The following is a 21384-nucleotide window of genomic DNA, read 5'->3' as shown; positions in this document are numbered from 1 at the left end:
CCCAGGTGCACCAAGTGCTGCTTTCCATTGTGATTTATAATAAGAATGTATTTTTGTTGTTTCACGCATTTCCTGGCACAGAACTCCTAACTAAAACTCGAGGGATTTCCTGTCATAAGAGAGATAAAGGTATCTTTTGTAACGTTAATGAGATGAGTTTTGAAAGGCACCTAGGATAAGGGGCTGCTTGACTAGTGGCATCAGCCTAGTAATTACTAGGTTAGAGCATTCAGTCCCAGCAGGTGCTGGAGATTGAGTTCAATCACCAATGGCCCATGATTTAATCAATCATGCAGATGCAATAAAGCCTCCATAAAAGCCCAAAAGGATGGGGTTTGGAGAATTTCTGGGTTGATGAATATGTGGAGATTTGGAGGACAGTGGTACTCCTGGAGGGGGCCTTCACCACACCTTGGCCCATACATCTCTTCCATGTGGCCATTCTAAGTTATATCCTTTTATCATAAACTGATGATGTAATAAGTAAACTGCTTTCCTCAATTCTGTGAGTCCCTCTAGCAAATTAACTGAACCCAAGGAGGGGATCATTGGAACCTCCAATCTATAGCCATTGGGTCAGAAGTACAGGTGACAATCTGGACTTGAATCTGGCACCTGAAATTCATGGAAGGGGACACGTCCTGCAAGACTGAGCCCTTAGCCTATGGAATCTGATGTTATCTTTAGGTAGATAGCGTCAGAGTTGAGTTAAATTGTAGGATATCCAGCTGGTGTCCAAGAATTTCTGGGATGTGTGGAGGAATACGTTGGAATTGGTCACAGAATGAGACAAGGTGAGAGGTATATTCAGAGCCAACTATGAGGCAGGAGGAGCCAAGGGGAAAAAGTTGGATTTGCCATGGGAACTATGTGGGCTTTTTCTATTGTCAAGGGAGAAAGGGAGCCAGAAAGAGACTGGGGCAAAAATGGTCTTGGCTCAGCAAAATTGTTACTGGAATGACTTTTAGAACAGTTTGGACTCATTATCTGGATCATACGCATGGACTACGGACATCTGCAGTTCAATGCAGTTGAACACAAAATTGCTGTGTCTGAACATATTCCCAGGGAGATTTTCCATAGCTTTTATCAGATTCTCTATGGGGTCTACAAACCATAAAGAGCAAAGCTCACCATCACCACCCTTGTAGGGAGATCATTCTAGAGGCACCAACCCATAGACCAAATAATTTTCTAGATGGTTATTTAGCAAAGAGGAGAGCCAATGGGAGTAGAACATAGTACTGCCATAGGAAGAGAAGGCCATTCCTTCGCATCTACTGTGCCAGGCACTGTTTAGATTCTGGGATCCCACACTGAATGAAACAGAAAAAAAAATTACTGCAAAGTAGAAGGAAGGTTTCCTTCTAGCCAGGGGAGGCCAACTATGAACAAATGAGTAAAATATTTAGCATGTTATAAGAGGGTAGTACTAAGGAGAAAAATAAGCAGAAAAGAGAGATAGGGAGAGCTGGGGGTAGGGCAAGGAAGGGGTTCAGTGTCAAGTGGGATGATTAGGGAAAGGCTCACTGAGGTGATGTTTGAGCAAAGGCCTGCAAAAAGCAAGGTACCAAGCCACACAGCTATTGGAGAAAGAAGATTCCACACAGAGCAAACAGCAATGTGCCTGAGGCAGGAACATGCTTAGGATGTTTGGGGAAGAGCAAAAGAAGTTGGTCTGGGGACCATCACTGTAATTCAGACACAACAGAATGGCCCCTCAACCAGAATGGCGGTGGTAAAGATGGTAAGAAGGAAGCAGTTCTTGTGGGAAAAGCCATAGAAAGCTTCAGGAAGGGCCGGAAAGACACAGTGGCAACACATCTCAGTGACTTTCAATGGTTGCAGACCTAGTGGAAACAGATCAGAAGCACTTTACAAGAGGGCCGGCCTGTGATTACAGCTGCCTACAGAATCAGGAACCTCAGCCCTGCTCCTCGGCCGCTGGGCCCCTCAGACTAATCATCTACTTCCTCAGGACACAAGTTTCCTGACTTACAAACAGGAAGAACAAATGTCTGGCTTCCCTCGTGGCCTCAGTCTTAAAATGCCTTCTCATACTGAGATCTAGCAGTCAGATTCCATGAGAGGCTTCAGAAACATCTGAAATGCCACATCAGAGGCAAATACTGTTCTTTGAATAAATAAATATGCTGTGCTCTTATTTCTTCTTCCTTGGACTTTCCCCTGACTACAGGATTTATGCTTGACTTGCTTCTCAATTGGTGGCCTTTTGAGGTGGGGTAAGAAAGAAATCCTCCTGTGGATTAGGACCTAGTACAGCAGCTCACCATGGTAAGGCTGAGCCTCACACCATTTAAGGCACAGGGGCTGTTCACAGTGCAAGGACAGCATTTTGACCCAGAATAAGTGCATAATTAGGCAACGTCCACTACCCTTGTCAGTGCAGGCTGCCTAACGCTCTGGACTGAGGAAAGCAGGAAATGTCAAGAGGGCTCACAGCCTCATAATCCAGGGCAATATGGAGGGTCACAGCTAAGATCATTCAGGCTTTCATAAATAAACACCTCATCTTGGACTGATTAGCATAGTAAAAAAAAAAAAAACATTGTGTTTAGGAACTGGGAAATGGTTAATGAAACAAGGCTATTCTTTTTGTAATAAGATGTGGCTGCTCCTGATGGCTGTGGCAGGCACTCTTGAGTTTGGGTGTCCTATCAGTAACTTCTCTCCCAGCCCCTGCAGAGCAGCTCACCAGCCACAGGACGGCCTCCCTGCCCCAACTCCTGAGTCTGCAAGTGGTCTCCGGCCCCCAGCTAACCAGGTGGATGCTCTTTCTCAGGAGTCTGGAATGCGTGGTGGAGGCTGAGCTCAGACTCTGCTGTGCTTAAGGAAGAGGTACAGGAAAACTGGGGTTGGCACAGCTGGATTGGGCCAGGAGTAGGTGCGAGAGTGCTGCTAACGACCCAAAAACAGGCGGAGAAAAGCAGAATGTGAAGCTTCGTGGCCCCAGAGAAACCGACAGGATAAGTTCTGGCCTGATGGTCCAGTTCTCGGGCCCCAATCCCTTGAGCCCTCTTACCACGTCTCCCTTGGATTCTTTGAGCAACTAGTGTACCTACCCAGTAAATCCTTTGTTGCTGAACATTATTGGATGCGATTTATATTTTTTGTAACCAAATAATCCCTGAAATGAGTCAATTAAGAATATCCGACAACATAGGAAAACCCCTTTAGCTATAAAATAAAAGATATTAAATTGTATAAATTCTATGCTTGTCATTCTGAGAAAAGAAAAAAAGGAATGTACCTCTGAATATCAACTGGATGGAAAACAAGAATTCCTCTGGTAGCTTCAGGGGTGATTGTTTTCCCATATTTTTCAAATTTTCACAAAATTGTTATGGTGCTCATAATTTTTTTAAAGAAACCATTGGGGAATCCAACTAATATTTAATATTTGGGCTGTAAGAGCACCCCCCCATTGCCATGATTTCCAGAATAACAGTCAGCACCGTTGATAAACAATTATATACAGTTATCCTGGAGTTGACACAAATAAGTGTGTTCCTAAACAGTTGAAGGAAAGTGGTCAGTGGAGATCGCCCCTATCAGTTCTTAATATTTTTATAAAAGGGAAAAACACACATTGGATTCACTTGCTTGTTAATTGCAGATTTTTTCCCCCACAGTGTTTTTTTTCTCTACTGTGGACCCAACTCCAGGTTTCCCAGAAAACTCAAACACCTGAGTCATGAAACCCAGAAAAGTGCTCACCCTAAATTCGCCGAGAACCTGAGAGTCTGGACGCATCTCCTGAACCTCTCCCAGTCTGAGCGGCCCCCACTCTGGCCAGCCTCTTCACTGCCCTGTGCTGATCACCTCCTCTTAGCTTTCAGCAGAGCTCTTGCCATTCACCCTCTCTGGCCCCACAAGCCCATAACTGGGCAGAATCATGATGCTGCAGAATGTTGGTGCTGCTGGGGATTGAGGTCAACTGGTCCAACACATCCATTTTACACTGCAGCCCAGAGAGGAGAAAGGGCTGCTTCAGGGCATCACATATATTTGTCGATGAGGTACAAAGGGCTGCAGTCTGCCCAGCTAATCTAGAGTTGGCTCTCTGAGATCATGCAGGGTAGGAAGCTAGATGCTTGGCAATGAGCATGGCCTCAGAGTTGTCCTCAGGTGGTCTCCCTTGAACATTGTTCAAGGACGGATCATGTCTGGAGTTACCAACTTCCCATCTTTGAGATGTCACAGACACCTGCCCAGGCAAGCCTGCAGGGTCCTTACCTCCGGAGGGCGTGCCAGCGACTCTCCTAAGGAATTTAACCCACTCCTCCATCTCCGCCTGAGAGCTGGCCATGAGGACATAGGAGTCCTGTCCAGTGCGACTCTGGTCCCATGAGGCTGGAGGAAGAAGTAACACTAATGAAGGTCTTCAAGTGTTAAGAGGCTGGGACAAGGAAAGCGAAGGGAAGCCAAACTTCAGCTGCTTCCTTGGTTCGATTAACAACCAAACAACACAAAAGCATTATCCACTTTATCCTCAAGGGAACTGAATAGGTATGCACCTGAAACTCTACTTCTATAGATAAATCATTGAGCACCAATGGTTTGCAACTGGGATGCTTTGGGCTGAGATCTGCTCCCATGGAGGACAGAAGCCATTTCCTACCAGAAAGGAAGAGGAAGTTCAAGGGGCAATGTCAGTGTTAGAGGAGACAGGCTCAGCTTGTATCAGATGGACTTTAGTCCTTCACAAATATTTCCCTGAGCTATTCATGAGCTAAGCTGTTGAGATGGGAAGGGTAACAGCAACTCAGGAGAAAGGGACAATGAGCACATGTGTGTCTTCCTCACAAAATCAGTGCCTTCTATTCAGAATTTCTACTCTCCTGCCTACACAAGGCATTGCACATGGTAGGCTTTCCATACATAATTGATGGGCAAATAAAGCTTGTTAAGACTTCTCTTACCAATTTCAATTTAATTCCATGATTATGCACAGACATTGTAATATTTCCTGGGTTCTTGTTACCAAATGGATAAAAGAGTGGTGGAAATGACAAGGGGGTGGAGGGAGGAGAGATTACTAAGAGAAAGAAAGAGAAAGTGATAAAAAGAAAAACTGGAACAGAGAGGGAGAAGAGAGGGGGCAGAAAAGCCTCAAATATAGGTCTTGGGAAGGGCAAGAACATAATAGCAATCCCTTTCAATTACAGGATACTATTATATTTCAAAATGTCTGTGTAAACATAAATCCATTCTTCTCACAATGTCAGGGCATTTCTCTCAAAAAAAAAAAAAAAGCCTGCTCTGGCCCCCTAGTTGGGCCCAAACCTGTATTTTCTTGCAGAGCAACAAAAGACTTTCAAATTCCCTTTGGTTTCCTTTCAAAGCTTATGTTAATATCACTGAGCTCCACCTTCTTTTATGCTTTGGGACAACCTGATTCTGAATCCATTGTATCATTGGGTGATCAGCTCTTCTGACCAGTCAGACCACAGAGGCCCTTGACCATTCATTCCTGTGAGCTAGGTGTTTCCAGAAGTAAAATGAGAAGTAAAAGGTGTTAAGGGCAAAAGTAAAGAATCCTGCAGAAATCACAATATCCCTTTGAAATAGAATGGGCTTTAGTATCATTTCTACTCTACAGCTAATGGAACTCAAGTCCAGAGATGCAAAGAGACCTGCCCATTGGAACCCAGTAAGTTGCCACCAAACTCAAGGCAAGGCCCCTGGTCTCTCTCCAAATAATCACCACTAGCCCTTACTGCTTTCAATTTGACCTTGGCCAAAAATTAATCTGGCACTCTTCTCCACAATACCTATTCTCTACTCTACTGTGTTATCAAAAACATGCCTTTTCAGTTTACCCTGATTCCTGGGAGATCTTTTAGTTTTGCCTCTACCTCACTGAGACACATCCAGCTCTCAGGATGCTCCTGAATGGCCAGGGCTTATATGGACTGACCTTTCTGGTCAAAAAAGCCAATGACCTGAATACAAGATGGATTCTGATCCCAAAGGGTGAAGAAGGTGAAGCTCCATGATATTAGATAGGCTCAAGAGATCAAAACCAAAGGGAATTCAAACATCTTTTGTTGCCCTACAAAACAATTAATGTTGGGCACATTGGAGTGCCTGCTCAATTCAAAGTGATAACTGAACCACCACCATCCGTACTTCAACCAGAATTTTTTTCTTTTTTTTTCTTTAATTTTTCCCATTGTGCTTATTCCATCATAAAAACTATTTCATTTACTCATTTATTTGGTTTGTTGTCAGTCTGTCCCATTAGACTGTAAGCTACATGTAGGCTGTCTTCTTCTCTTCTGGATTCCTAATTTCTACAATAGTGCCTGGCTCATAGCAGGTACTCAATAAACTTGTAACATCCCACAAGGCAGTATAAGAATTAAATGCCACAGAAGGAATAATTCTCTCTATCCCTGATGACTTCCTTTGGGTGGAAAGAGAACAGATGGTTATTCTGCTAGAGGTAAGTAGGGAGAGGGAAGCTTGTCCTAAGTTTCTGTCTTTCCCAAATAAAGAAAACATAGCATGAATACAGTGAAAGTCTTCTCTATGGCTTTTGTGCCACTAACACTGGTGATCACAGAGAGAGGGTCCTGAGTAGAAAGGCCATTTCCTATGCCCGCATTGGCCCCTGAAATCATCTTGTATAAGAACATGAAAAAAGAGGAACTAAAAATTCTCTACATCATAATATAAAGAGTGCCTCACATTAAGTTGGGTGAAGACTTGAGAATCATGGCTCCTTTAGTAAAGTGGGTTCCCTACCTAATTATTGCCTTAGAATTGTTTGTTCTTATGAGACATGTGTACGTGAGCACCAGGAGATCACAGCAAGTGTGATAATGAGAGGCTAGATCTTCATCCCACTTTAGCATAGCAATCTTCAAAGGTACTGGACTTTTGGTGCAAAATCCACCACGAATTTGTAGCCAGAGCTCTTGGTAAGGCTATCCATGACAGAAAATTCAGGCTCTGGGACACATGTTACCATGGATGGTTGCATCCCATGTACTGTGCTGGGAAAGGGGCCCTAGGACTAGAAGAAATTTATGGGGAAAGAAAGGGGGTTTCTTAGAGAGGAGAGACTGAAAAAAGTAAACTCTTCCTTTGAGGAGGAAGAGGGAGATGGACAGGCCTTCAGATTAAAAAAAAAATCAAAGGAGATGTGGTTTATATATACAATAGAATACTACTTGGCAATGAGAAAGAATGAAATCCTGCCATTTGCAACAACATGAATGGAACTGGAGGGTATTATGCTGAGTGAAATAAGTCAGTCAGAGAAGGACAGATATGATATGTTTTCACTCATATGTGGAACTTGAGAAACTTAATGCAGGATCATGGGGGAAGGGAAGGGAAAAAATACTTTCCAACAGAGAGGGAGGCAAACCATAAGAGACTCCTGAATGCAAAAAACAGACTGAGGGTTGATGGGGCAGTGAGGGAGGAGAGAAATGAGTGATAGGCATTGAGGAGGGCACTTGTTGGGATGAGTGCTGGGGGTTGTGTGTAAGCGACGAATCACAGGAATCTACCCCCAAAACCAAGAGCACACTGTATACACTGTATGTTTGCTACCTTGACAAGAAATTAAAACATAAATAAAGTAAATAAAATAAAATAAAATAAAAAATCAAAGGAGTGCCCATTAGCAAGGAGGCCAACTAGGAAGGGCTGAACTTAAAAAAAAATTGTTTTTGTTTTCTGTAGTAATAGCCAGTTTTAGAATTTATTTCTACATTATAATTTCCTCCAGGTATCCCTCAAATAACAAATATGTATAAGGCACTATCTATCAGTCACAATACTCAGTGTGCCAAATTTGATCCTCACTATCATCATCACTGTCCCCATTTTGAAGATAAAGAACCAAAGACAGGAAGAAATTAAATAACTTGATCATAGCTACACAAATAGAAAGTGACAGGGCCAGGATTTAGAACAGGGCGGCATGGCTACACACCAGGCACTCTAAACTCATTGCTCGGTTGCCTTTCTCATGCACCTGGCAGACTTGAGTGCGCGGTAAGGAGGCGATTAAGGGAAGGGACTCCCCCTCAGGGCACAGTAGCCTCCCCTGCTGTGTCAGTGTGGCTGCTGGCTGGCTGCACAGCCTGACCAGCAGCTCTGGAGTTCCTGGCGGGGCTGGGGCCGGCAAAGGAGCCAGAGACAGGGAGAAGCAGAAGTATACTTGGCACAGTTGGTATAGTGACTGATCTATAGTTAGTGCCTTGTAAATGTTTGATATTTGGGGGAGAACTAGAGGAAGTTATAAGGTAGAATTCAATCTTAAAACTGGCTATTACTCTAGAAAACAAAGAAAACCTTTTTTTTTTATCAGTTCAGCTCTTCACAGGTGGTCTCCTTTTCAGAGGGCACTCCTTTGCTTTCTTATCTGAAGGTCAGTCCATCTCTCTTCCTCCTCAAATGAAATGTTGCATGCGAAGCTCACACAAATAGGCATTCCCCCGAGACAAAGTAAGACAAACTCCCCTTGCCCCAAATGTATTTGAGGAAGGTAACTCTAGCCTAGGAAAGAGCACCCTCTACTGCGCTGCTAACATGCACAATAGGTGAATTTCAGCACCTGATATGTGTTAAGTGCTCGGATATTTGGGGCTGTCATTTCTTATCAAGTCGTGTTGAACCATATGTGACTATTGACTGTAAACTATTGATTGTAGATGATTTTTGACCTACCAAAATGGCAGTTTCACATCACTCAATTTATATTTTAACAATTTTTCTTTTCTTTTCATGTTTATTTTTGAGAGAGAGAGTGGGAGACAGAGCATGAGCAGGGGAGGAGCAGAGAGAGAGGGAGACACAGAATCTGAAGCAGGCTCCAGGCTCTGAGCTGTCAGCACAGAGCCCAAGGCAGGGCTCAAACCTATGAACCATGAGATCATGACCTGAGCTGAAGTTGAATGTTCAACCAATGAGCCAGCCACCCCGGCTCCCCATATTTTAACAATTAATATTAGTGTCCCACTCAGCTTCAGAACTGAGCTCCTTCAGAACTGAGCAGGGATGATGTACTTTTCCAAGCAGTGTCCCAGGGCCTCGTGCAACACTGGCTGCAAATGTGCACTGATGAAAAGCTTACAGAGTTGAACCAAGTGCGTGCCCACTTAGTTTGCCTGCAAGCTAATGAAATAGTGTAAGTTCATTAACTTCATAAAGAATTACTATGCATTCTTACTAGCTTGGTTGGTTAGCTGGTTGACACTTAGCCTTGATTTCTAGGATTCAGAAGTAAGATGGGAACATAATGTACCTCTGTCCCCACTTTGGTTGCCTACCTGGAATGACTTCAAAGACAAACTTCCCCGCTTCTTCTGGGTTCGTGGCGATCTCCTTGATTGTACTTCCTGGTAAATACATGCAACCCTGAAAGAGCAAAAGTTAGCTCTTTAAGATAAGCAGCAATTTGGTCACCTATAAACTAAAATTACGTTGAAGGACAGACAGGACAATGACAGGATAGGTGAGGGAGATAGGAGGAAAGGAGCATGAAAAGCTAGCATCCCAGTTTTCAATGGGGCCCTTCTGCTATTCAGGCTTCTGTCAAATTAAGTGACCGCTATCTGAGAGCAAGCTCGGTGCCTAGAGAGAAGAGAACAAGGTCTTGACAGAAGAATGAGGGGAAAGGATGCCATCACCAACACTTGCTTCTTCGTACTTTTCCAACCACCTGACTTCCTGGCCAAACCAGACATCTGATCTTTGTAAGCATGGCAAAGACTAGCATGCCTCACAGAGATAGTATGCAGAAGTAGTGTGGTGGACCGTTCTACCTGCCTGGAGGCCAAAGAGCCCACTGGGGACTGAACCATAGGTAACCATTCAAGAAGACGAGGGTACTTAGTAGCAGCAAGAACTGCTGAGCAGCACATTCCAAGTGTCTGCCCCTTTGCTAAGTACCTCGAATATATGATTCATTTAGTCCTTCCACCAACCCTCCCAGCAAGGTATCATTATACATATATTTACAAGTGAGGAAACTGGGAATCAGAAAGGCTCTATAAAATGTGCTCCAATGTCACAGAGCTAGTAAGTGACAAAATGGTAATTCATCTCAGAAGTGAGTTAAAGCTGAAGTGGTGGGGACCCATCAGAATAATGGCCCCTGGAAGTGGGGAGGAAGATCATGCATCCATGGCAGAGAGTGAAGGTGCAGAAGGATATGTGACCTCTTCTGTGTGAATATATTGTCAGAAAAAGAAGACGCTTCCACCATGTGTATGCTCAGTGCTCTCCCACTTACAGGGCACGGTCACATGCACTTTCTCATTAGATTCCCACAACAGTTTCATATCAGGAGCAAGGCAGAACTTGGCCCTTCTTTGCAGATGAGGAAACCAATGCTTTGGAAGTCTAAGTGACTAACAAAGGGACACAGCTTATTTGTACTAGGGTTAGCTTGTCAGAATTTACATCTCACTGGCCATGATAGCAGCTTGTCTGATTCTAGCTGAGGAAACACACATGTCTTTGGAACAGAGTGTGAATGGAGAGGATTGGCATCAGAGCATCTCTTAAAATCAAAAACAAACAGATCAGTCTTGAAAATTCCATGAGCAAATAAAACCAGTTTAGTCATACAAAGTTCAATTTCACTTACTTTGTAAGACAAACCTGACCTGGATTGTTCCTTGTTTATACCTCTGGAAATCATAAGCAAAACTTGACTTGTAATCACTGGCCAATTCCCTATCATTTAAGGAAATTCTAATATTGTAAGCAATCACTATGAAAAATAAACAGTCACTGCTTTCTCACTTAAAAAGCTGCTTTATGGGACCCCTGAGTGGCTTCGTCAGTTAAGCATCTGACTTCGGCTCAGGTCATGATCTCACAATTTGTGGGTTTGAGCCCCGTGTCAGGCTCTGTGCTGACAGCTCAGAGCCTGAAGCCTGTTTCAGACGCTGTGTCTCCCTCTCTCTCTGCCTCTCCCTGCTCAGTCTCTGTCTCTCACTGTCTTAAAAATAAATAAACTATAAAAAATATTTTTTTAAAAAGCCACTTTGTAACAGTATCTCCCTGAACATTATTCCACGTGTTGGTTTAAATGCTTCTAGTTTGCAAACTGTCTTTTTGATGTGTGCACAGAACATTTTTACTAATTACTACTATAGTGATTCACTGGTTTTACTTCTGTTATTTCTGAACTTTTGACAGTATAAGGGCAAGAGTCTTAAACTCTCAGATCAGCTCAGGAGCCTGAAAGAATAAATGCTTCTTGAGAGTCTAGAAATAAAAATGTCTAAGACTGAATGAAAAAAAGAGTAGAAGAAAAACAAGAAGAAAAGGATGAGGAGGAGGAATAGGAAAGAAGAGGAAGAGAGAAGTGGAGGAAGGGGTGGAGGAAGAGGGGGGAAGGAGGAAAGGGAAAAGAAAAATTGTCTATAAAAGGGAATTCTGCATTTTTCTACATTTCTCTAATTTTATTACTTAAAAATAGCTCCCACCTACATGATCCTCGTCATCTTTCAATAATATCAATGGCCTCAGGAAAAAAATGACCCTGAGATTGTGCAGATGGCCTACTTTGCATGATTACGGCATCAGAATAAAAAGCCATATTACTTTTAAACAAGAGAGAGCACTGCCAGAAGAAAAGGAAAGTATCATTTCAGAGGTGTCTGCCTATCCTAAATACCTCTCTACACTATTATTTGATATGTCCAAATCACTTTCATCTAAAAACAGTAAAAATAAAATTCAAAATATATTAGTACCATTTACTGAGCAGTTACTAGGTGCCAGGCTCTGTGCTAAATGCCCTGGATACACTATCATATTAAACCTTCATAAAAACTCTGGGAAGGGCAGACTGTTATTTTCCCCACTGGAGAGATGAAGTAAGGGTCAGAGAGGTTACTGAGCTGATTTAAGATCACAAAGTGGTTAATAGGAAAGTTATGATTCAGGGGCGCCTGGGTGGCTCAGTTGGTTAAGTGTCCAGCTTCGGCTCAGGTCATGATCTCAGGGTTCGTGGGTTCAACCCTGTGTCGGGCTCTGTGCTGACACCTAGCTCAGATTCTGTATCTCCCTCCCTCTCTAACCTTCCCCTACTCACGGTGTCTCTCTCTGTCTCTCAGAAATATATAAAAAACATAAAAATAAAAAATAAAAAAAAGAAAGTTATGATTCAAATCCCAGTCAGTGGAATTTCAGAATGACAAATAAGGCTTTACTTACAAGTCCCACTTACTTGCTGGAAGAAGTAGCCATCAGTTAAATTTATTCCCACCAAGACATAAATGACAAACTGTAAGTTCTTCCTCATTAAAAAAATTTTTCTTAATGTTTATTGTTTATTTTTGAGAGAGAGAGAGAGAGAGAGAGAGAGATGGAATACAAACAGGGGAGGGTTAGAGAGAGGGAGAAAGACACAGAATCTGAAGCAGGCTCCAGGCTCTGAGCTGTCAGCACAGAACCGGAAGCAGGGCTCCAACCCACAAGCCGTGAGATCATGACCCGAGCTGAAGTCAGATGCTCAACCGACTGAGCCACCCAGACACCCCTAGCTCCTTCTTATCTTGAGTACAACAGCCCTGAACATCATAAATGAAGAGAGGAGAGTGGGAAGCAGTAACAGAGACAGTAGTGGTGATGGGGACACTGATAGGCGGGGGGATTGGCCCCAGGCAGGGAATGTACCAAGTTGTCACTTTCACCCGCACAGCAAGTCGACGGGGGTGGACTCTGTACCGAGATGGAAGGAGGAGGGCACATATGCTGGAGGCCCCAAGTCCTACAGCAAGGAAGCACAGCGGACAGTCGGCAGTGGTGTGCTGGAACCCACTTACAATGGCTCACATGAACAAACTCTCACATTCTCAAGAACAGGGTGAGCCAGCCGTTAACCACAGCTGTTATCAAAAGTTAAATTATATAAGCTTACAATGAAATATTTTATATTATAAAAAAGTAATACCCAGAATTCATCACTTCCTAAGTATTTACTAGATTTTACTGTTAGTTCTGTCCGTGTGGTTATTTACGTCTATTCCATCTGTGCGGCAAAGGTACTCTAAAACATTGTGCTTTGCACGTCTCTTCTCAACTCTGTGTTCAGTGATGCTATGGTGGCAGCTTGAATCAGCCATGATGAGGTATTTACACCACGGAAATCGGCTAATTCTGCAACAAGATCAGCTCACCACCAGAAAGCCTTTTGTGAAACCCTTTCCCACCACTGACAGCCACCTGTGGTAACATCCCAGAAAGCCGGAGGTGACAGAAGGGGACAACTAAGTGAGGACTGTCTAGAACCATCATTGTAGTAGGGACTTGAGGGTAGTTTGCTGAGGTTCTGTTTTAAACAAATTTCCCCAACAAAGAACCTTTTGGAACAAGTTCTATCAAGATAAGTTTAGACTTACAGAGCATTATGCTATTAAAGCCGGACAGGCCTTGCTGAGACTTCAGGGGAAGAAAATGCACATCTACTGCCTTCTGTCGAGTCGCAAGCTTCCCAGGGAGTATGCACAAGAGTCTATCATATAGGTTCCATAATTTATGTAGTCATTCTCCTTTATTGAACATTACGTTCAAAGTTTCTCATTATAAACAGATGATACAGGGCGTCTGGGTGACTCAGTCGGTTGGGTGTCCGGCTTCGGCTCAGGTCATGATGTCACGGTTCATGGGTTCTAGCCCGGCATCAGGCTCTGTGCTGACAGCTAGCTCAGAGCCTGGAGCCTGCTTCAGATTCTGTGCCTCCCTCTCTCTCTGACCCTCCCCTGCTCACACTGTCTCTCTCTGTCTCTCAAAAAAATAAATAAAAAACATTAAAAAAAATTTAAACAGATGATACACTGCATGTATCTTATTTCTTTTGGATCCCTTCCTAAAACCAAACTGACTTGATGCAAGCATATGATATTTTGTTTTGGCTCTTAAAAATCTGGCCAAAGAGCTTTCTAGAAAGTTTCCAACTTATATGCATATCATCAATGTACATAAGAACCTTTTTCATCTGATTGCTCCAAGATTACTGGGGTTTCTGTTTGAGATTTTTTAAAGAGATAGAATATGTATGCATTCTTTTTAAATTTATAACTAATTTAGGAGTGTCTGGGTGACTCAGTTGGTTAAACATCCGACACTGACTTTTGCTTAGATCATGATCCTATGGTTCATGTTTGAGCCCCACATAGGGCTCTGTGCTGACACCTCAGAGCCTGGGCCTACTTCTGATTCTGTGTCTTCCTCGCTCTCTGCTCCTCTCCCACTTATGCTCTGTCTGTCTGTCTCTCTCAAAAATAAATAAAGATTAAAAATGTTTAACAAAAATAAATAAATTTATAACAAATTTATACCTAAGTTACAGAAAAATTAGAAAATGGACAAAAAAGAGGGAACTTAAGAATTGTGTGAAACTCCAGTACTCAAAGAGAACCACCATTAACAGCTCTGTGTATTTCTTTCCCAGCCTTTTTCCATTCATACAGATTCATTATTTTTTCCCTCAACAATTGGATTAGTACATACATCATCCCCTGTTGTAAACTGGCCTTTTTGGGTTTTGTTTTCAAAGCAATATTATGCATATGTTTCCATTTCAAGAAGTATTAATTTAGGACATTAACAGAAAAATTATATTCTATTGTATAGATGTATAAAAGTTTCTTGATATAACTTAGCCCCTACTACTGGGCATTGTTTTCAACATCATTATTATAAGCAATACCGTGGTAAAACTCTGCACAGGGATTTTTAATTCTCTACAGCAGTCTTAAGCAAACACTTTGGTTAAATTCCTAGAATTAGAAATGGAAGGTTGAAGATTTTGCAAATTTATTTATTTATTTTGAGAGAGAGAGAGAAAAAAAGAGAGAGAGAGAGAGAGAGAGAGAGAGAGAGAGAGAGAGAGAGAAAACCCCAAGCTATCAGCACAGAGCCCCATACAGGGCTTGAGTCCACTAACTCATGACATGAGATGAGGACCTGATTCGAAACCAAGAGTTGGATGCTTAAGACTGACCCACCCAGATGCACTGAAGAGTTTGCATTTTTAAAAAGGCAAGTATTACTCTCCAGAAAGGTTATACAGATTTTCATTTTATCAGCTGTGCATTATAATTCCTGTTCCCGGTCCTCACCAACACTAAGATTTCCAGAAAGGCTTTGCTAATTTGTTAAGGGAATAGTGATGTCTTGTTAGATTACATTGCATGTCTTTAATTATTACTGACACTGAACTCTTTTATATACATGTATTGATTTTTATATTTCTTTGGTAAATTGTCCATTTGTGTCATTTGCTCATTTTTTTATTGAGCAATTTGGAATTTTAAAAATAGATTTGAAAGAATACTTTGAATATTAAGAATATTTGTTTACCATATTCATATATATAATATTTTCTTTCTTGTTACTTGTATTTTCACTTTATGATGTTGGTTTTTAAGATACAGACATTTTTAGTTATGCAATTAAATTAGTGTTTCCCGTGTGCTGTCTTTGTTCTTATGCTATGCTTAAAAAACACCCACCTTCCAAAGATTATGCAGATAACTGAATTTTCTTCTAGGACTTTTATGAACTCTTTTTTTTTTTTACACTTAAGTCTTTAGTCCATCCAGAATCATGAATGGTGTGAAACATAGCATAGAAATATACCTTTACTTTTTCCTAAGAATTTAGCTAATGTCTGTAACTTGTATGTCATTTCTAGATGTTTGCAATGTCTATGAATCTCAAAACAACATTAAATGATAGCATTAAAAAGTATTTTGTTTTTTGGGGGGCACCTGGGTGTCTCCGTTGGTTAAGCATCTGACTTCAGCTCAGGTCATGGGTTTGAGCTCCGTGTCAGGCTCTGGGCTAACAACTCAGGCCCAGAGCCTTCTTCGAATTCTGTGTCTTCCTCTCTCTCTGTTCCTCCCCCTTCACTCTCTGTCTCTGTTTCAAAAATAAATAATAAAAATATTTTTTAAAGTGGTCTATTTTTAAACTTTTTTTTAGCTTATTTATTTTGAGAGAGAGACAGAGAGTGCAAGCAGGGGAGGGGCTGAGAGAGAGAGGGAGAGAGAGAGACTCCCAAACAGGCTTCACACTGTCAGCACAGAACGCAACACAGGGGCTCGAACCCATGAACCGTGAGATCATGACCTGAGCTGAAACTAAGAGCTGGCCACTTAACTGACTGAACCACCCAGACGCCCCAAAAGTACTTTACTTTTAATAGATTTTCCTTTACCTTAATGAAATAATTATGGATATATAAAAAGCCTATAAGGACATCCACTTAACTCTTATTTGTAATAATAATATAAAAACATCAGCCCAAATAAATTATAGAATGCCCATACAGTAGACTATTCTGCCACCATTAAGAATTACACTGTAAAAGGGGTGCTTGGGTGGCTCAGCCAGTTGAGCATCCAACTTCAGCTTAGGTCATGATCTCATGGTTCTTGGGTTTGAGCCCCACGTCAGGCTCTGTGCTGACTGCTAGCTCGGAGCTAAAGTCTGTCTTTGGATCTGTGTTTCCCTCTCTCTCTGACTCTCCCCTGCTCATCCTGTCTCTCTTTCTCTCTCTCAAAAATAAATAAAATATTTAAAAAATTTTAAGTACACTGTAAAAGAATATCTAATATTAACTCAAAATTTATTGTTAATTTTTAAATTAAAAAATATTATTATACTAATTTGTATTTAGAATATGTGAGTTTCTAAATGTCTATATATAGGAAGAGCTGGAAGAAGTGAGGATTTAGGTGGCTATTTCTTGCCAATGGGATAATTTTCATTTTCTGCTTTGTGCTATCTGCATCTTCTAAATTTTCTACCATGCACACATATAGCTTTTGTGATCAAAATATACATATCTATATAAAGTAAAATCTTCTTTCTAATACATTATCTTTTTACCCCTAAAAGCTTTTTAAAATTTTTTATATCTGAAATGAGTAATGGAGTTTGTCAAATGCTTCTTGCAGCCACAACTCAGGGGTTGTGTAGTTTTTCCTTATTTGACATATTGATCTTGACCTATTGATCTGATGTATTATATTAATAGATTTCATTTAGGGAAAAAAAAACATAGTTGGCATCCTAGAAGAAGCTTTACCTAATTATCCTAGGCTAGTTTAATCCTGAGAGGATTCTGAGTTCCCTCCTTCAGCAGTAAAGGAGAGAAGCTAGGATGTCCAATAATTTATTTAACCCTTGACATCAGTTTATGTTGTAACAAAACAGTTTTTACACATGCTTCTTATCATTTTGAGACTGTGATAAGTGCAGGCCAGGTAAGATTGTAGCGTTTTACAAAAGAAGAATGAAGGGCCCAGAAGAATGAAATAACTACATGGCCAGGAAAAGAACACAAGCCTGGACATATGGTACCTCTCACCATCTACACCTCATGGAAATAAACCCCACTGAGCTGTCCTTTCTGCTGATTTGGGAAGGCTAATGCACTAGTGCCACCTCCCTCAGTCTGCACAGGGGAAGACTTACTACATCAGCTACTCATGCACCAGTCACCACCATCTTTGCCTGTAATTGCTTGGCTCTGATAAGGTCTGGGTTGTTCATAAAGTAAAAGGAAGTCTGGCTACCAGGCACAGGACACTGAGCAAGAACCCAGTCTGTGGTGGGGTCTCTGGCCCTTCTCTAGCTGTTGCTGTGACAGACATCCACAGCCCTCAACTCTGCTTATCCAGGTGCTGCTGACGTGTCACAGATCCCAAGCTTATTCTTAAAGAGAACTGTCCTGTTCCAAAATGACTGTCTCGTTTCTTTACATACCCTGTCATCCACCTTCAATTGTTCTTACCCTTCTTGGGGCTTTTTTTCTGAATCCAGAAGGTTTTAGAGTCTCTCTTCCTTAACAAGCTCCTTCTGGCCAACCCCAATCTTCCACTTCTCCAGACTAGAGCTCTAGATGGGGTGGCCAGTCATCCTCATTGCTCCGAGACATGCAGTTTACACCTGGGGTCCCAGGGTAATTGTTAACGGCACCCTTCTTTCGTTTTCATGCACCACAATGTCCATGAAGAATCACTAGTTCCAAGATTTAGTACCAAAGTCCTCTTTGGCCCAATCCATTCCATCTGGAAATTCTGTTTGCTGTACTTTCCAAGTATACCCGGAACCTGATCATCTTCCTCTAGCCCACAGCTCCCACTGACATTCTAATTGACACAACCTCTCACCTAGATTACCATCATGTCTCCTGCCTCTGGCCTTGACTCTATTTTGAACACCATAGCCAGGGCCATCTTTTTATAGCATAAGCCAGAGAATGCCCCCTTTCTGCTAGGAACCCTGGAGTGCTTCTCCATAGCCCTCAGTGCAGTGGCCTTCTTTGCTATCTGTACTGTGACCCTCAAGTCCACCTGCCCCTCTCTAAAGCCATCTCCTTCCCTAGTTCTGCTGCCTCCACGTTGACCTCCTTGCTATTCCCAATGCACAGCAGACATGCTCCACCTCTGGGCCTTTGCATCGACTTTCCTCTCAGCCTGAAGTCCTCTTTCCCCAGAGACCCGCCGGGCTAACTGCCTCTTTTCCTCAGCCATACTGACCACCGTTTGTAAAATTGTACCCCATCCCCCAAATGGTTGCTCCCCCTTAACCCATTCTATTTTTTTTTAATTACTTCATGGAACTAGTCATTTCTAAACAAACCACATACTCTCCTTATTTATTACTTTCTGTCTTTCCCCTTATCTTCCATTTTCTACATGCAGAGACTTTTATCTATTTTACTCACTGGTTAATTTCAAGTATCCAGAGCAATGTCTGGCACATAACTGATGTTCAATAAATAGCAGTCTATCGAACAAACCAATTTGCCTGAACACAAATCCATTGTCTCTGAGCCGTCATACACCGCGTCACCACCATGTCCATGTCACCTATCATCTCTGCGACTCAGTTTAGGTGCCTAAAAAGTGTGAAAAAGAGAGAGGGAACACCTCTCGGATGGATGAAGGTCTAGTCCTAGGGAGAAGGCCTGCGGGTGCCTCCCCCACCTGGGCGCACACACAGGGGAGCCCTGCCAACGGGGACCAATAGCCTGGCTGGTACCTGGGGCTTCACGTCCTCTTCGTCCTTGTAGTAGTAGAGCTGCTGCGCCCTCAGCACAAAGTATCTCTGCTGCCAGTTCTTCACGATGGACCTCTGCTTTTTCAGCCAGCCCATCTTGATGGGCCTCTCCAGCGGGTTGGGGGCAGATGGTTGGTGGAGAGCAGCCATCTGCTCGCCGGTCATCACGCTCCTGGACCGAGCTATGGAGAGGAACAGACAGGCAGACTGGCTGAGGGACATGAAGCTGCTTGCAGAGAGTGGGCGCCGAGGCCACAAGAGGAAGCCCCAGGGGGCCCTCCTAGCCAGACCCGGCTCACGGGGCCAGGCTAGCAGGGGGGACGAAGCCCCGAGCCCCCGAGAGGCAGCCGAGGGGCCTGCTCCGGGTGCAGGCTGGCCAGGGACTGGGAAGCCGGTGACAGCCGGAGGCCCGATGCGTACGCAGTCCGGAGCCCGAGGCCGGCCCCGTCATTCTGCAAAGAGAAAGGCTGGCTGGAGCCTTCTGAAGAGGAAGTGGCCGCAGCATCTGACAGAAGGTGCTTCCTTTTTCCTGCGTGGGAGTCGGTATCTGACAAGAGAGAAAACAGTGCCCGTTCGGACGGTTCGGGGACTCCCACGCAGCTGCCGAGGCAGCCGGAAGCTGGCCGGGCACTGTCCCCAGGGCAGGAGCTGGCGCGCCCGCTGGGACCTCGTCATCCAGCAGCTTCCCGCCCCAGCAGACCCTGAACCCCCTGCCCAGTCCACGCCCCTAATGTGCAGGAAGCTGGCACCTCCTTGAATGCTCCTGCCCAGTGTCGCTCTGTCCCCTGCCCTCTCAGAGTGTTTACAGCCCTTTATGCTCGACCAGGGGCCTCACTGTAGCTGCCTTCCTACCACGGGATCAGTCAGATGGGCCCTTCCATGCGCTGACGACACACAAGCACTGGAAAGGAAAATGAATCTGCCAGAAGAACGCAGAGGGGGAATTTGAATTCAGACCCTCAACCCTCGGTGTCACGCAATTGGCTTTTGTTTTCACATCAGAACTCTGCTGTCACTGGATCAGATTCATGGGTCCGCAGCTTGTCTCCCCGGTAACTCCCAGGCAGATAACTGTCTCCTTTATTTCCCTCCCCAGCAATCCGTCAGCAGGCCTGTGGTTCTGCTGGACATGTCCTCTGAGCCCCACCTCCCTTCTTTCCCTGCCAGCTCTGCAGTGCCCTTCCACAGAGTTCCGCCACATCAGAGTGCCCTCCCAGCCACGTGCTGCCAGTCCCAGTGCCTGCACTTCTGTCCTTGCTGGAAGAAGTCTCTGTCTTGCAGCCCCTTTCTTCAGGATTTGCGGGTCTGCGAAACCTTCTTGACGTAACTGAACACAGCCAATTTCAGTCTTACCCATTTTACCAGCCTGGTAGGAGACCAGCTCTTCCTTTCCTGGCTCTTAGACCCTTGAGTACATTATACAACTTCTCTGAGCCTCAGTTTCCTCTCGTGTTAACAGGATAATAGTTCTATGGAATTATTGTAGAGATTAAACAAGCTAACATATATAAAAATATATAACTTGGACAGTACCTGGTCCAAGGTAAGCTGAAGTCACTTGTTAGTTTTATTAACAAGTGATGGTACTTCCTACTACAAGGTTGGAGATCATCTCTGACAGCTTCCTAAACTTCCCTCTGCATTTCAAAATGTTGCTATATAATCAGCTTCTTCTCTTCCTTCATTCCTATCTTTAATGCATTGAATTGACTACTTTTCCTATTGCTTTTGATTCCTTTCTATCTCCTTCTAGGCCTGTGGTTTTCAAACTTTTTTTTATTCTTATGGCATACTTCCAAATATCAGAATTTTATATAATTGTATTCAGAGGCATCCCCCTAATGACGTGCTTTTTCCCTTCAGCCCTGAATTGCTGTCTGAAGGGGACTGGGTTCCTTGATCCCACAAGGAGCCTATGTTCCTGTCACATACATTGTGACTTGTAGTGACAACTCCCCTCCCACCAGGGACTGGAGAGATCATACCATGTGGTACACCAGAGGACAAGGTATACTTGATTCCTCCTCTTGTTAGACAGACATCATCTTAACAGTGCATAAACTCAGTTGTAGTAAAAAGTAATTTGACATTTTGATGACAATTTGGCAGCATACTTGCCAAGGGTTTGCTTTGTATTAGTGTGTCTTAGCACCCCAGTTAAGAGTTTTATCTTAGCGGTACCTGAGTGGCTCAGTCGGTTAAGCATTCAACTCTTGATTTCAGCCCAGGTCATAATCTTACGGTTAGTGAGGTGGAGCCCTGCATTGGACTCTGTGATGACAGGGTAGAGCCTGCTTGGGATTCTGTCTC

At 43.3% G+C, this 21384-nt stretch overlaps 1 protein-coding gene across 4 annotated transcripts in view; it reads right to left on the bottom strand.

The window, feature by feature from the left end:
- ARHGAP25 (Rho GTPase activating protein 25) overlaps nt 1-21384 on the bottom strand; it is an 86654-nt gene that overhangs the window by 27837 nt on the left and 37433 nt on the right. For 3 of the 4 annotated variants that reach the window (XM_029937505.1, XM_029937507.1, XM_029937508.1), the window contains 3 exons: nt 19057-19256; nt 9312-9399; nt 4258-4374 (listed from right to left, as the gene is read on the bottom strand). In XM_029937505.1, coding sequence (XP_029793365.1) covers nt 4258-4374; nt 9312-9399; nt 19057-19256 — 405 coding nt within the window. The remainder of the gene's footprint in view (nt 1-4257; nt 4375-9311; nt 9400-19056; nt 19257-21384) is intronic. The other variant, XM_029937509.1, reaches the window with a different exon arrangement.

The sequence above is a fragment of the Suricata suricatta genome, chromosome 4 (genome assembly GCF_006229205.1).
Source record: "Suricata suricatta isolate VVHF042 chromosome 4, meerkat_22Aug2017_6uvM2_HiC, whole genome shotgun sequence".
Lineage (NCBI taxonomy): Eukaryota > Metazoa > Chordata > Mammalia > Carnivora > Herpestidae > Suricata > Suricata suricatta.
Note: the sequence above shows the minus strand (reverse complement) of the source record. Positions and strands in the feature narration are given on the sequence as shown.